The 17,169-nt window shown below is 43.5% G+C and overlaps 1 protein-coding gene across 4 annotated transcripts in view; it reads right to left on the reverse strand.

Annotated features, from left to right (window-relative positions):
- The window catches only part of LOC105464782 (GREB1 like retinoic acid receptor coactivator), a 299,166-nt gene that overhangs the window by 33,028 nt on the left and 248,969 nt on the right, over nt 1–17,169 (reverse strand). For all 4 annotated transcript variants that reach the window (XM_071085568.1, XM_011712850.3, XM_011712829.3 and 1 more), the window contains 2 exons: nt 8,511–8,644; nt 3,825–4,164 (listed from right to left, as the gene is read on the reverse strand). In XM_071085568.1, the coding sequence (XP_070941669.1) occupies nt 3,825–4,164; nt 8,511–8,644 (474 nt within the window). The remainder of the gene's footprint in view (nt 1–3,824; nt 4,165–8,510; nt 8,645–17,169) is intronic.

Consider the following 17,169-nt stretch of genomic DNA (forward strand, 5'->3'; position numbering starts at 1 on the left):
CAAAATGGGATAGAAAGAAAGTCACCAGGCAAAAGATAATAGGGTTTGATTGATGATTTGTTGATGCCTATAAAAGGCTCAATAAAGAAAAGCCAGTCTTTAGTAATAAACATTCCCACAATCACTTCAAATAAAATTTCTATAATTTGTTTTTTTTTTTTTTTTTTTTTTTTTTTTTTTTTTTTTTTTTTGAGACGGAGTCTCGCTCTGCCGCCCAGGCTGGAGTGCAGTGGCCGGATCTCAGCTCACTGCAAGCTCCGCCTCCCGGGTTCACGCCATTCTCCTGCCTCAGCCTCCCGAGTAGCTGGGACTACAGGCGCCCGCCACCGCGCCCGGCTAGTTTTTTGTATTTTTTAGTAGAGACGGGGTTTCACCGTGTTAGCCAGGATGGTCTCGATCTCCTGACCTCGTGATCCGCCCATCTCGGCCTCCCACAGTGCTGGGATTACAGGCTTGAGCCACCGCGCCCGGCCAAAATTTCTATAATTTGTAAAACTGGAAGAAGCTTAACCATTCTTAGGCTTTTACTTGTTGTCCAGTCTTTTATTATATATGTGCATACTAAGGGGAAATAGGGAACCTACGTAACTGTTTACAAGTTTCACAGACTTCCCGTGTTTTAGAAAAATCAGTGTGTCAAAAAGATTTTTTTAATGCTAGAAGAAAAATGCTCTATAAAAATTTAATTTTCCATACCATTTCATGTCAAGGGGAACCGTAACATTGCGTCATTTAAAGCAAACCATTCTGGAACAGAAATCACTTTACCGATCGCCTTCACACTGGACGCACGGTATCCCTGACACTGGGCTTCTCCCTGAATGTGTTTTATCTCCCAGAACCATCTCCATATAGGTCACGGCTTTACCAGGAAGATGTCAGGTTATATTGATGGAATAACAGTTAAAATGTTTTACTGTAGGAGGACTTTTTTTTTTTTTTTTTTTTTTTTTTTTGAGACAAGGTCTCACTGTCACCCAGGCTGGAGTGCAATGGTGCAATCTTGGCTCATGGCGACCTCCGCCTCTCCAGTTCAAGCAATTCTCCTGCCTCAGCCTCCTGAGTAGCTGTGATTACAGATGCCCGCCACCGCACCTGGCTAATTTTTGTATTTTTAGTAGAGATGGGGTTTTGCCATGTTGGCCAAGCTGGTCTTGAACTTCTGACCTCAAGCGATCTGCCCGCCTCAGTCTCCCAAAGTGCTGGGATTATAGGCAAGAGCTACTGCTCCTGGTCTATATGAGGATATTTATTTTCAGAAGATTAGTAGTCAAATCTCACTTTTACTCTTGACCAACCACAGCTAGCCAAACCTACTATAAAGTGCTTTTCCATCACATTGCTACTTCTGATGACTGACGGCTGCAGTTCTACTGTGCATCAATCAGGCCCACAAGATGATTTTATTGCAGAAGCACTTAACATAAAAGATGGGGTGATCATTGAGTTCAAGGATAATATGAGGCTTAAGACCAAGGACATCTAATGAAAGCTTCACCTGCCTTCTGGAGGAACTGGCTTAAACTCTATCCTTCCAAAGGGGTCATCATCAGTATAAGTTAACCACAATACATAACAGGATAATTAGGGGTAAGCACAAAAATAAGATCACATAATAGAAGTAGTGTTGGATTTCACCAAAAAGTAGAGATAGCAGGCACAATCTTGCCATCCTGAAAATGGTGAAGGAGTTTGGTAACTTACAAATAAATGAGTGAACCAGAATCTACTTGACAATTCAGTCTTGCTTAGGATGTGAACATCCCAACATGATCTCATATTTTTACTCCCACACAAATACAGAGTGTAAAAAGGACTGATGTGATCCAGCGAATTTGAGAATTTGGGACTTGTTTATTTTTATATATTTTTAAGAGACAGGGTCTCACTATGTTGCACAGGCCGGAGTGCAGTGGTGGGATCATAGTTCACTGCAGCCTCAAATTCCTGGGCTCAAGCAGTCCTCCTGCCTCAGGCTCCCAAGTAGCTGGGACTACAGACATGAGCCATCACAACAGCCAGAATATAGGACTCTCTTATGCTTACTTGTTGCCTGGCAGCTACTCATACCAATTGAGAAAGTAACACTGCCTTGAGAAGTAACAACTTTAGGCCCCCTTCGTTTAGGGCACAGGGATCCTCAACTAATCGCCCTTTGAAAGCCCTGCAGGTGATTCTGATGAGCTAGCAGCCAGATGAAGAACCTCAGGCCTTGACTGTGGTTTTCCAACAGTGGTCCAGAGGGGTAAATTATTTAGGACAGACTGATTTATACTGACTTAGTGACTGGCCCTTCTGAACACATGACTGAAGACTCTGTAAGTAGCTTCACTTAATCAGTGTCAGCAGAGCCCAGGAGAAGACCCAGCAGCCTCACGTGCATTTAGGTAATCTCTGGCAACAGGTGTGGGAGACTCAGCGTGGTGCTGCTGATTGTCCGCCTTTCCAAATTCTTCATCATTAGCAACATTCAAATGCTCTCAAGCCCGTAATTCATGTCTCCATGAATTATACTGTAAGAAGCGTTTCTGGAGTTTTGTTATTCATCCTAGGAATTCCACTGTAATGTAGTCTATGACTATAACATAAAATTGTGAATGTGTATATATGAAACATAAATGTTACAACTTCTAAATATAGGAGTTTCTATTTTTTGGACAATTTTATTTGTTCCAGTTGCTTATCAAGCTAATACAAGATATTTTGTCTGCATTTTGGATTATTTAATTTAGGTTAGCTAACTGAACACAAGAAGATTTACATCTCCAGAACAATTTTTGAACACTAAATAAATATCCCCAAATTAGAACTCTGAGAGATTAGACAGCCCAATTCTCTCATTTTGCAGATGGGAAACCGCAGCCCAGGGTGAAAATGCAAATTCCCCCAAGACTGTGTGCCTTCTTTTCATAAAATTTGTGCTGAACCAGATTTTCCTTAACCCAATTTAGCTCAGTATTTGATGTATAGGGTGCAGATACAAGTTGGTCTAACTCAGACATACAGAAACTGGCTCAGTTCCATACTGACATGTAGCTGGATATTTGATTAAATGTTTTCTAATGGCTAGGCCCCACTGGATTGTAGGCCCAGAAAAACCGAGTTAGGTTAGTTGGTTGAGGGTTCTACTCCTCCCACCCTGATGCCTGACAGGAGAGGAAGGGGAGAAGCAGTCACTGGCCGTGCAGCGGGAGCAGTGAGGGACTCAGTCATGCACTAAATCCTTCTGTAGGGTGCCTGGCGAAGTCTCAGTCCAGCCAAAGCCTTGGGGCTGAGGGTCAAAGCAAGTACAAAGAAACAACAAACTGTTGAGGAATCCACATGCAAGAGGGCTAGGAACAGTTCTGAGAACTGAAGATGAAACAGAATACTTTACCGACTCTAGACATGAGCTCACAGACAGGCTAGATGAACAGAAAAGAATTAGTGAGTTCAGGACACTTAAAGCGTTACCCCCCCAGAGGTCTGAGAGGACAACTTACCTTTTTTTCTGAGAAAACAGATGGCCATGGGCTACATGCATCTTGAACAAGGCCAATAAACATGGGGTCAAATTGGGTCATCACATTTTTTGCACCTGCAGTTGGAGAGCATTGAAGACCAACTGCATGCACCTGCTATAAAGGGGCTGGGCAATCTTTACAAACTGGTTCTAATTAAGAAAGTGAGTATGTCCCTTCATTGAGCCTTATCACTGTCATGGAAATCAAATTTACACACGTGTAAAAATCTATTAAACGCAGGCCCCTGAGCCACCTATGTAGGATTCCTAGAAAAGAGAAACAAATGGTATTTTAAAGGAGAAATGTCTGTCCAGTGCTAACCTTTAATCGAGCCACAAAATGAGTTGCAACACTGAGTTCAGTGGCCGGGTTCCCAAGGATGATCTCAAACCGATACTGCAGACCCAGTTTGTCGCGCACCTCCTGTAGCCGCTCCTTGGCTAACATCGCCAGCTGCACCGAGGGCACCCTGATAATGAGCATGTGTCCCCTCCCACTTTTGTTTTTGCCTGGGGAGCTGATGAGGTCATCCATAATGCTGAGTGTTTCTGGTGTGCTGTGGTCTCGGAGTGACGCCATGGTGGTGAGAGCCATCAGAGCCTCAGAGTACTGCTGGATGAGAAGATAGCAGCGGACGACCATGCTGTGCAGCCTGGGGTACCTTCGACAGAACACAAGGCACTAGCACTCAGGCAGCAGGGCCAGCTGGGAGCAGCAAGGCCTGTGCAGTAAGAATGCAGATTAAGCATGGTGGGGAAGGAGCTACTGATCAGTGGTGGGGCTTTAGCTCTAGAATGACCTGGGATCCCACGTCACTGGAAGGAAAAGGTTGAGCTTCCAAAGCATGTGAATCAACCTGTTGGGATAAGTACAGCATAGTAAAGGGGTTTAGAGATTGTCTAGAGACCCTCTCTTCTCAAATTGTGGTCTATAGACCACCAGCAGCAGCAGCAGCACCTGGGAGCTTGTTAGAAATGCTGAATCTCCCCACCCCAGACCTACTAATCAGAATCTGAAGCTTAACAAGACTCCCGGGGAACTGCATCCACGTTAAATTCTGAGACACATTGGTCTATTCCATTCATTGCCGCCATAGTCATCATGGATAATCCCTGGATCCTCACCTCTTGCTGGTGGCATTGGGTTAGAATGACAGCACTGTCCACTTATTTCTCTGATATATAAGATTACAATAAAGGAAACGGAGGCATTAGTGTAATATCTGTTGAGTATTAGACATAAAAAGGGTAATTATTATTACTAATCTGAGGTCAGCCTCACAGATAGCAATCTCTACCTTTCCATAAACTGTTCCTTGGTGCTGGAGAAACCTGGAGCTGACTGGAGAAACAGCACCCCCTAGTGTTGTAGCCTCATCACCTGAGACCTGGCTCCGTCAAGGGAGCCAAGTAAATCTGAGCCTGGTAGCAGCAGCCTTTGGTACCATTTTTCCCTAAGCCTGGACTGCCAGGGAAGAGGATCCCTTTGTTAAAATCGGCAGTTTTTACAATTATAGAGGAGTCAGAAAACAAATTTCGCCTTTTGGTGCTACGCCTCAGCCAGGCCTGATGGCAAAATGAGTACGAATGGGTAAAGAGGACCCACTTACAGGTATGAAGAGCTGCTAGTCAAGAAAGCAGGTGCTTGGCTACCCTGAGCACACTGCCCAGCAGTACTTCTGCTACTGAATAAAAGTAATTTTTTTAAAAAACAGAAAGTAGGCTGGGCATGGTGGCTCACGCCTGTAATTCCAGCACTTTGGGAGGATGAGGTGGGTGGATCACTTGAGGTCAGGAGTTCGAGACCAGCCTAGCCAACATGGTGAAACCCCATCTCTACTAAAAATACAAAAATTAGCCGGGCACATGCCTGTAATCCCAGCTACTTGGGAGGCTGAGGCAGGACAGTCACTTGAACCTGGGAGGCGGAGGTTGCAGTGAGCCGAGATCATGCCATTGCACTCCAGCCTGGACAACAGAGTGAGAGTCTGGGGAGCTGATGAGGTCTCCATAAGAATAAGAAACATAACAAAAGAAAATAAGAAATAAGAAATAAGAAAAGAAAAAGAAAATAAGACAAAATAAGAAAAGAAAAAGAAAGAAAGCAGGTGCTGGCAAAGTGGGCCCTGGGTCCAAGGTTGGCCAAGGCTCTCATGGAGACTGGTAGAATAAGGCTGGGGCTGTGCACTTTCTTTCTGGTTGCCATCTGGTAGCAATGTAGCCACCAGCGGCTGGGTAGGCTGATGGGGGATTTCACCTTTGTTCCATTCTATAATTCTACTTAAAATACAACAAGTGGTCCACTGGCCTTGCACAGAAAACCTCCAGGTCAAATAAATGCCAATGACAGCTATCAAATGAATAACACATGAATACTTTTGAGGTGTTTTAGAACTGGAAAGGACCAAGATGCCCTGTATATGAACAACTCTGTCTTTTGTTTTTCTTTGAGACGGAGTCCCGCTCTGTCACCAAGGCTGGCATGCTGGTGTGCTGTAGCACAATCTCGGCTCACTGCAACCTTCGCCTCCTGGGTTCAAGTGATTCTCCTGCCTCAGCCCCCTGAGTAGCTGGGATTACAGGCATGTGCCCGGCTAATTTTGTATTTTTAGTAGAGACATGGTTTCTCCATGTTGATCAGGCTGGTCTCGAACTCCTGACCTCAGGTGATCCGCCCGCCTCAGCCTCCCAAAGTGCTGGGATTACAGATATGAGCCACTGCGCCTGGCCTCTTTTTTTTTTTTTTTTTTTTTGAGATGGAGTCTCGCTCTGTCGCTCGGACTGGAGTGCAATGGCGCAATCTCAGTTCACTGCAACCTCCGCCTCCCAGGTTCAAATGATTCTCCCTGCCTAAGCCTCCTGGGTAACTGGGATTACAGTGCCTGCCACCACGCCCAGCTTTTTTTTTTTTTGTATTTTTAGTAGAGACAGGGTTTCACCATGTTGGCCAGGCTGGTCTTGAACTCCTGACCTCAGGTGATCCACCCACCTTGGCCTCCCAAAGTGGTGGGACTACAGGCGTGAGCCACGACACCTAGCCCACTCTGCCTTTTCATAGAAAGGGAATGAGTTCAGGGGCAGAGAGAAGTTCAGTTGCTTGTCCCAGTTCATACAACTGATCAGAGACAAAGCTAGGCCTAGATTTTATCCAGTCTCTAGCAATGTCTTCACACATTGCAAGGATTTAGCAGGTTGGGTAGAAATGAAGAAATCCTTCAGTTCAATAAATCCTGGGCTGGTCCCTTCAGGTATTCAGTAAGTCATAGCTACTATTAGGCTGGGGTGACTGGGCTGGAGGAAATAAGTATAGATAATCTGTGTTTCAAGCTTAATGCTTTTTTGCTGGGCCACGTAGAAAAGCCAAAGTTAGAATAAATGGTAACTTTGATATCCAGCATTTCTATTTCATACTCTGAAGGAATCATGAAGTTAGAAGTGCACAGTTTCTCCAATCTGTCATGCTTGCATTAAACTATACTTACAACTTTTGTAGCAGAAAACTACAATAGGAAGTTGATGGGACCATCATTTAAAATAAAAGTTATGAAACTCTGAATGATGTTACCAGAAAAAGAAGATGCATTTCAAGCTGGTGGATGTAACAGGTGGGTGGGAACGCTTAGAGGGGGTACTCATGGAATGACTTCGGAAAATTCAGACTACATGTGCTGTGAAAGGATTAATGTCACAGTGTCAGTTAAGACTTCCCAAATCCAACAGCTGCACAAATATCAAACCCTACTTGAGCCGGCGCTCTTTCCGGATGCAGTATTACCATTTGTTGAATAGGATGCATCCGTAGGCCCTCATTTTAATTTCCTTTTCTTTTTTCTTAGCAAAATTATGGGCAGGTTTGTTAAATAGATGTTAAATAATATGATCAATTAAAGGCATTCTAAGAACTACAGCTACTAAAAATTAGAATTGGCCTCATAAAATAAAGCCCAATTGCCCCAACATTGGATAAGCAAACAGAATATTGTGGAGGGCAGAGAGGGACCTTTATCAGGTTAGGTAAATTCGAATGTCTCTACCTACCTTTCAATCCATGATTCAAGGTGACAGAGAGAAAAAACTCTTTCAGAGTTTAATCTGGAACTGGGGATTTTTTTTTTTTTAAAAGAAAAGGAAGAGAAGACAGAAGAGTTATATTCCTTAATCCCTAAGGTCAGGGACTGGAGGAGGCGCCCCAAGAACTGAATTCACCTCAATTATCTGATTGCTCTTTAATTTCTTCCAGTATATACTTCAAATCTCTCATAGTAAAGTTTAGTTTTTACTGAATCATCTTAGGGTCCTTGCCTGTGGTGGACAGGGGAGAAAAGAGGGAAAAATGTCAAAGTCTGAGGTGTAAGGTAGGAGAGGCCGGAGCTCAGAGAAGGGGGTCTTTTTTTTTTTTTTTTTTTTTGAGACAGAGTCTCGCTCTGTCGCCCAGGCTGGAGTGCAGTGGCGCGATCTCGGCTCACTGCAAGCTCCACCTCCCCAGCTCACGCCATTCTCCTGCCTCAGCCTCCCAAGTAGCTGGGACTACAAGCGCCCGCCATCACACCTGGCTAATTTTTTGTAATTTTAGTAGAGACGGGGTTTCACCGTGTTAGCCAGGGTGGTCTCGATCTCCTGACCTCGTGATCCACCCGCCTTGGCCTCCCAAAGTGCTGGGATTACAGGTGTGAGCCACCGCACCCGGCCAGAAGCTGGTCTTGAATAAACAAATCTCTCTCTGCCCTATCCATCTCCTGATGATAGCAATGAAGCATGACTGGAAGCTGACTCAGCATGAAGAGTAGTGCAACGGCCCACTTTGGTTGTATTTTCCTTTATTGGTCTTGGATGATCACATAAAACAATAGTAGGGCATCTTAGGAAAGGCTGTTTTAATTTGGCCTTTGCATGTTATCTGCAAGGGCTCCATCAGACACCCTGTAGCACTGACACAAAAGGCTTTTGGCTATTTTAGATCTGCAAGTACAGCTAGAGAGAAGAGCAGAAGGCCTTATTTACTATTTACCTCTCCAAGAGTGTGTTCACCATTTTTTCAAAAGTCTCGTCACATCTCAGAAGTGGGCTCGTGATCCCCCACTGCAGAGACTTGCTGTACTCATTCAAGCCAAAGTACAGCTTCTCCTCGCAGCCCACGTCCTCCTGGTTCAAAATACAGAGCAAAAACCCAATGAGGACAGGATACAGTGTCTTGTTTTCCAGAAAGTGGGGTGGGGAGGGGGGTTGGGGGGGAGTCCCTGTAAGAGGTTATTTCCTGACAAGTAAGAAAAAATATTGTGTTTCATTATGTAACCCAACACCAACTCTACAGTCATCTCTGAGGCACTAAGTGAAATTTCTTTTCATTTCAAAGGAACTGAATATGTGATTAGTGGAAAGTTGACACATTTCCTTCAGGCACATGGTTCGTTTTCTTTTTCTTTTGTTGGGATACACAAGGTCAGACAGCCTCAATTCTCAGCCTTTTTCCCTGCTGGAAGCAGTTCTCTATAAAGATAAATAGGCTCTCCTCAGAACTCTAGATACTGACAAACTCCTCTGTTACAGAAACTTTAACTTTTCTGACATCATTTCATAATGGTAATTCATAAAAGCTTATCTTTGCAAACAAATTTTACTTTAAAAATGGAATATACGCTTTCCTTAAACAGGACCCACAGTATTTTTAAGTAGCCCCCCTCTTGATGAGTCAGTCATCACTATGAAAATGAATAGCTATTTTAGGCGGTGACACAAAGATGCCCTCAGAGGATCTTGAGAAGTGTGACAAGTTGCTTGTCCTTAAACTCAGAAGCTCCAGGATATTAAATAAGCTTTTTGAGTTCATGAATCTGTTTTTATTTATAGTTTTTTTTGCATCTTTTCTGCATTAGTTTTTTACAGTCATGTCTTGCTGTTATGTTGCCTGTGCCATTTGGTCTATTTTACTTTATTTTATTTATTTTATTTTTTGAGACCAAGTTTTTTCTTTTGAGACCAAGTTGCCCAGGCTGGAGAGAAATGGCGCAATCATGGCTCACTGCAACCTCCGCCTCCCGGAATCATGGCTCACTGCAACCTCTGCCTCCCGGTTTCAAGTGATTCTCCTGCCTCAGCCTCCCGAGTGGCTGGGATTACAGGCGCCCACCACCATGCCCGGCTCATTTTTTTTTTTGCATTTTTAGGAGAGACGGGGTTTCGTCACGTTGGTCAGGCTGGTCTCAAATTCCTGGCCTCAGCCTCCCAAAGTGCTGGGATTACAGGCGTGAGCCACTGCACCTGGCCCACTTTTGTTATTTATTATGTGTTGACATTTTTATTTAAGCACTCTCCAACTCATAAAGGAAATAAGACAGCTTTAAAAGATATAAGATAAAGGCTGGGTGCAGTGGCTCACACCTGTAAACCCAGCACTTTTTTTTGAGATCAGCCTGGCCAATATGGTGAAACCCCATCTCTACTAAAAATACAAAAATTAGCCAGGCGTGGTAGCGGGTGCCTATAGACCCAGCTACTCAGGAGGCTGAGGCAGGAGAGTACCTTGAACAAGGAGGTGGAGGTTGCAGTGAGCCGAGATAGAGTCACTGCACTCCAGCCTGGGTGACAGAGCGAAACTCAGTCTCAAAAAAAAAAAAAAAATTATATACATATATTAAGATAAAAATAAATTAAGCAATCAGAGGAAGAAAAAGCAAGGGTAAGAGAAGGAAGACTGGGCCAGGGATAAAGTAAGTATTCCCTAAAATGCATGCCAGCAGTTTCTGCACATTTTGTTAGAAGTGGGCTACAAATTTGGTAGCCCAAATTCTGAGCTTTTTTTTTTTTTTTTTGAGGAGTCTCACTCTGTCACCCAGGCTGGAGTGCAGTGGTGTGATCTCGGCTACTGCAACCTCGGCCTCTTGGGTTCAAGCCATTCTCCTGCCTCAGCCTCCCAAGTAGCTGGGACTACAGGCACGCACCACCACACCCAGCTAATTTTTGTATTTTTAGTAGAGATGAGGTTTCACCATGTTAGCAGGCTGGTCTCGAATTCCTGACCTCAGGTGATCCACCTGCCTCGGCCTCCCAAAGTGCTGGGATTACAGACATGAGCCAATGTGCCCGGCTGGTTCTGAGCTTTTCAGTAACCATCTAAAGATAAACAACTGTATGATTTATAAGGCCCATAAGATAAAAATAAAGCATGTTTTAACTGAAGGCTTTTAATTTTTTGAGCCCCCCCCCCCAAACCCTGCTTTTGGGAATAGGTTTGAGAGTAAACAGGCTTTATGAGAGCACTGGAATATGTTCTTAGAGATACTGGAGACTGACAACATAGATTGAATGACATTTGTTTTCAAGGCTAGAAGCCTTTGCTTATTTCATTCTGGGCTTAGCTGTGTTCTGAGTAACTGTGTCAAGTAAGTCATTTCCCGGGGAAAAAAGTCATCCATCTAAGCTTCCCTCCTCATCTGGACTGCAGACACAGAGTCATTTGGAAAAGCTTTATGAAGTGTGCACTTGGTCTTCACATTTCCTGCTCATCCTTGGCCCCTTTTTCTTTGGGAAATTATTAAATCCTACTCCGAGCCTGTTGCTCTTCCTGACACAGCATTAGAACTGCTGGATACGATGCATCCACCTTGCATCCACCTGTCCTCGTTTTTATTTCTCTCTCTTTTTTCTTAGCAGGTTGGTAAATAGATGGCCTGTGATTAACTAGAGCCAGTATGGGTTTTGGGAACTAGAGCTACTAAAAATTAGAATTAGCAGTGAATGGTTTCCCCATCTGTTCTGTTTGCATTAAATTGTAACTATGGTTTTGTGTTACAAAAGTTTTAATAGAAATGAGTGGAACCATTCTTTAAACCATGAGTTATGAAACTGAATGATTTTACTGTAAAGATATGTTTCAGGTATCATAAATCGTATGACTTATTGAATCACTATTTCTGGGGGGAGAATGTCCCTCTCATAAGGCAAACTCCCCTGTGTGGAAGGCCTGCCCTCTCAGTGACCCTCCATCCTCCCAGTGCTTTGGCTGCTGTCTCTGCCTTTGCTCCTGTCCAATGCTCTGCTCTCCAGATGCTGTTCCCTGGAAGGTCACCAAGGACTCCTGAGGCCAACGCCAGTGGTGATGACTTGTTGGCCCTTGGCCTCACTGCCCTCTTGGCAGTTCTCTTTGTTATTTTCTTCCATGATTCTAACCACACCAGCTGCCTCAATAATCACTGTTTGTTAAAACAAAACAAAACAAACAAAAAAACATAATCTACACAATGGTGTGCTCACCTGCACCTTAACTCAAAGTCGGTCTCATCTGCCCTCCACAAATCAAACTTCTTTCTGGCCAGGCGTGGTGGCTCACGCCTATAATCCCAGCACTTTGGGAGGCCGAGGAGGGCAGATCACTTGAGGTCAGGAGTTCAAGACCAGCCTGGCCAACACAGTGAAACCCCATCTCTACTGAAAATATAAAAAATTAGCCAAGCATGGTGGCGCACGCCTGTAATCCCAGCTACTTAGGAGGCTGATGCAGGAGAATCGCTTGAACCCGGGAGGCAGAGGTTGCAGTGAGCCGAGATCGTGCCACTGCACTCCAGCCTGGCTGACAGTGAGACTCTGTCTCAAAAAACAAAACAAAACAAAAAACTTCTTTCAACTTCTTTTTTCCAACTAAAGGTAACACCTCAAAAATATTTCTGGTTCTTCCCTCTCCCTGAATAAACAAATCCTAGAAAATGTGCCATGTCTCCCATCCATTTTATTGCCAGGACCATCATTCTGATTCATGTATTTGTTCATTCTAACCCAAATTATCAGAAAAGCCACTGACTGATCTACTTCTAATCACTTTGACTTAGCCTCTAGATTGAATGAACTGCCTCTCAGTAGCTATTAAAGCTGAACATATGTGTACTTGATGACCCAGAAATTTCACTCTCAGAGACCCAAAAGAAATGCATACATACATTTACTAAAGGGTGTGCCAGGATGTTACAGCAGTACTATGTAAAATAAAATAGGATGGATACATGAACTGTGGTGGAGTCATACAATGTAACACACACACACAGCAAAAAGAATGATTTACGATTCATGAAAACTACAAATTTCCCAAACAAAATGTTAAACAAAGGAAGTCAGATACAAGAGAGTACATACTGCATGTTTCCATTTATATAAGCTCCATACTGAGCAAAACAAATCTGTAGTACAGGAGGCCAGAATAGTGTTACCCTTTAGTGGGGGTGCCCAGAAGGGACACAGGACTTCCAGGGTGGTGGTAAGATTCTGTTTCTTGATCTGAGTGCTGGTCCCACAGGCGTGTTTAGTTTGTGAAAATTCATCACAAACTAAACATTTTACATTGTTAACAAGAAACAGGTAAATTCTAATAATGCTATATATATATACACACACACACACTAATTCTAATTATATAGTGTATATATATACACTATATATAGTATATATACTATATACTAAATTATAATAATGCTATATATGTGTGTGTGTGTATAAATACATATATATATATACTCTTGCTAAAAAATCCTTAATGCCTGTATAATAAGTGTAAACTTTGCTAGCCTGGCACTGACAGCCTCCATGTGTACATTTCCAGGCTTCTTTTGTATCCTATGCAGCGTTCTCTGAAAAATGCCCAGTTTCCTCCTCTGTGTCCCCTGCCCACACTGTCCGCTGCCAGGAGTGCCTCCTCCTGCCCCCATCCCCCTGCCCAGGCCTTCCTGTCTCCCCAGGGCCATCATCCTCTGTTCTCTTTTCCATGGAGCTTCCCCTGGACCTCTCAATAAATGTGACTCCTCCCTCACTTCAACTCCCAGAGCATTTTGATTTTCTGAAATTGTCTTATTCTCCTCTGGATAATAGTGACTTAGATATATACTTTGCTTTCTCCTCTAAACCATCAGTTTTCTTTTTTTTTTCTTTCTCTTTTTTTTTTTTTTTTTTTTGAGACGGAGTCTCACTCTGTCACCTATGCTGGAGTGCAGTGGCACTATCTCGGCTCTTTGCAACTCCACCTCCCGGGTTCAAGTGATTCTCCTGCTTCAGCCTTCCGAGTAGCTGGGATTACAGTTGCCTGCCACCATGCCTAGATAATTTTTGTATTTTTAGTAGGGATTGGGTTTCACCATGTTGCCCAGGCTGGTCTCGAACTCCTGACCTCAAATGATCTGCCTGCCTCGGCCTCCCAAAGTGCTGGGATTACAGGTGTGAGCCACTGTGCTCGGCTTAAACCATCAGTTTTCTGTGTGTTCTTTGCAAGATTCAATACAAGTCCACAAGTGTGCTCAATCATATTTTTTTAATTCAATTAATTTGCTTTTTTTCCAATTATCCCTCCTGGGATACAGGCTTCAAGATAACTAAAGGATGCTAATCATCAGGAACTTCTCCCTTACACGTATAAAGTTGTTGTAAATTAAATTTTTTTTCCCTTTATCCCATGTTGATCTCAATTTCAGGGACGATTTCTTTAAATCTTAAATTGAAGAAGAGTATAACTCTTCACCTCTCAATTAGTTTGAACAAATACCTGATATCATATCTTTAATCCAGAAGAACATCACTAGATATGTCTAAGATAAGAAGCCCCTCACCTCTTTTTTTTTTTTTTTGAGATGGAGTCTTTCTCTGTCACTTAGGCTGGAGTACAGTGGTATAATCTCGGCTCACTGCAATCCCCATTTCCTGGGTTCAAGCAATTCTCGGGCCTCAGCCTCCGGAGTAGCTGGGATTACAGGTGCCCGCCACCACACCCGGCTAATTTTTGTATTTTTAGTAGAGATGGGGTTTCACCACATTGGCCAGGTTGGTCTCGAACTCCCAATCTCAAGTGATCCACTCATCTCAGCCTCCCAGGGTGCTGAGTTTACAGGCGTGAGCCACTGTGCCTGGCCAAGAACCCTTTTCAGAAACATAACCACAGGCTAGGTACAGTGGCTCATGCCTGTAATCCTAACACTTTGGGAGGTCAAGATGGGAGAACTGCTTGAGGCCAAGAGTTTGAGACCAGCCTGGACAATATAGTGAGACACTGTCTCTACAGAATATTTTTAAAATTAGCCAGGCATGGTGGTATGTGCATGTAGCTCTGCTACTTGGGAGGGTGAGGTGGGATGATTGTTTGAGCCCAGGAGTTTGAGGCTGCAGTGAGTCATGATTGTACCACTGCATTCCAGCACGGGTGTCAGACTCTGACTCAAAAAAAAATAAATAAATAACTGTAACACCATTATTAAACTCTAAAAATCATTTCCTTAAAATGATTTTTTTTTTTTTTTTGGTACAGGGTCTTGCTCTGTCTCCCAAGCTGGAGTGTAGTGACACAATCTCAGCTCACTGCAGCCTCGACCTCCTGGGTTCAAAACGTCTTCCCAACTCCGCCTCCCAAGTAGCTGGGGCTACAGATGCATGTCTGGCTAACTTTTGTACTTCTTGTAGAGATGCGGTCTCACCATGTTGCCCTGGCTGGTCTTGAACTCCTGGGCTCAATCGATCCATCCGCCTCGGCCTCCCAAAGTGCTGGGATTACAGGTGTGAGCCACTGTGCCCGGCTAAAATGACTTTTAAGGAAAATTATTTTAAACCTGTTTCTCTATTTCATGGTAGGAGAAAATAAAGGGCAGAGGCTATTGGTCCTTCTTCCTATCACTGGGGTGTGATCCCTTTTGGAAAAGACTGAATTAGGACAGTTCTCTCTACACTCCAACAATATACTGAAATTTAACGTATAATAGGAGAACTGTCTGGGGGATTAAAAAATTAATTATTCTTAGCTCACACCTGTAATCTCAGGACTTTGAGAGGCTTGTGGATCACCTGAGGTTGGGAGTTCAAGACTACCCTGGCCAACATGGTGAAACTCGGTCTCTACTAAAAAAACAAAAATTAGCCAGGCATGGTGGCGTGCACCTGTAATCCCAGCTACTCTGGAGGCTGAGGCAGGAGAATTGCTTGAACCTGGGAGGCGGAGGTTGCAGTGAGCTGAGTTCGTACCACTGCACTCCAGCCTGGGTGACAGACAGAGTGAGACTCCGTCTCAAAAAAAATTAATTTAAAAAATAATTATTATTTCCATTCATTCTCTTGGCAATCCCATTCTTTGTCAGAGCAACCCAGTAGCTACTTGGGTAGCCCATAGGCTCCCCTTGTAGTTTGGAGGCAAAGGAACTCTGGCAGCTCTGTTATCTCACCCCTACCTCAACTGCCCAATGAATGGCTGGAGCTGGCATGGAGAAGATACCAAGAAAGCAAAGCAAAAGCTCAAAGTAATCTCTAATGATAGTGAACACACTGAGTTAGTTCTCATAAGGCAGTGACTGCTGAAGACAAGAAGATTCAAGGACCTGAGCTTCCTGCTTGCAAGGAACAAACCAATGCTCGAAGACAAGAACGCAAAGTCAGCGAAAACTTACCTTCTTCATGACAGAACAAAATGCACTGGGTTGAAAAATAAATGTTAGTTTTATGTAAGACGTTTTTGGTGTTTTTTACTTAAACATGGTTATTTAAAAATATCCAGTGTGTTCAGTATTTTTAAATGAAGGATCCATTGCTTAATGGCTAATTTTTATTATTTTTATGAAACTCATATTTCTTTTCTTTGATAGTATATTTAGCATAGTTTGTGGGTCATATAAAATATTTTTCAAGGCCGGGCGCGGTGGCTCAAGCCTGTAATCCCAGCACTTTGGGAGGCCGAGACGGGCGGATCACGAGGTCAGGAGATCGAGACCATCCTGGCGAACACGGTGAAACCCCGTCTCTACTAAAAAATACAAAAAACTAGCCGGGCGAGGCGGCGGGCGCCTGTAGTCCCAGCTACTCGGGAGGCTGAGGCAGGAGAATGGCATAAACCCGGGGGGCGGAGCTTGAAGTGAGCTGAGATCCGGCCACTGCACTCCAGCCTGGGCGACAGAGCGAGACTCCGTCTCAAAAAAAAAAAAAAAAAAAAAAATATATATATATATATATATATTTTTTTTTTCAATATTAGAGATTGGAGTAAAAACTATAAATCCCTGGATATATCCAATGTTGAGACAGGTAGTCTCAACACATTCACTGCTACTATGGAGTTATTTAAAGTAACAGTGCCATCATCCCATTTCATACAGAAGACTGTGAAAACTGATTTAAAATAAAACCCAGTTGCTGGAGGAGCAAGAGAGTAATTAACAGTGATGCAGACCATCAGACTAAAACATGACAAAAAGGCCATCCAAGAGGACAATAAAATTTCCAGGTCTCAGGTGAAATTAATCATATGAAGGCACAAAGGAAATCCAGAATATTGATCCTGGCCTCAGATAACATCAACATTTTCTTTTTGAAAAATTATATAGGACAGATAATTTTGCATCTGCATGATATCTAAGAAAATAACCACCTAATCAGATTTATGTAGGATACTATTCACTAGACTTTAGTCTTTTTTTTTTTTTTTTTTTTTTTGAGACGGAGTCTCGCTCTGCCACCCAGGCTGGAGTGCAGTGGCGCGATCTCGGCTCACTGCAAGCTCTGCCTCCCAGGTTCACGCCATTCTCCTGCCTCAGCCTCCCGAGTAGCTGGGACTACAGGCGCCCGCCACGTCGCCCGGCTAGTTTTTTGTATTTTTAGTAGAGACAGAGTTTCACCGTGTTAGCCAGGATGGTCTCGATCTTCTGACCTCCTGATCCGCC

Source organism: Macaca nemestrina, chromosome 19, assembly GCF_043159975.1.
Source record: "Macaca nemestrina isolate mMacNem1 chromosome 19, mMacNem.hap1, whole genome shotgun sequence".
NCBI lineage: Eukaryota > Metazoa > Chordata > Mammalia > Primates > Cercopithecidae > Macaca > Macaca nemestrina.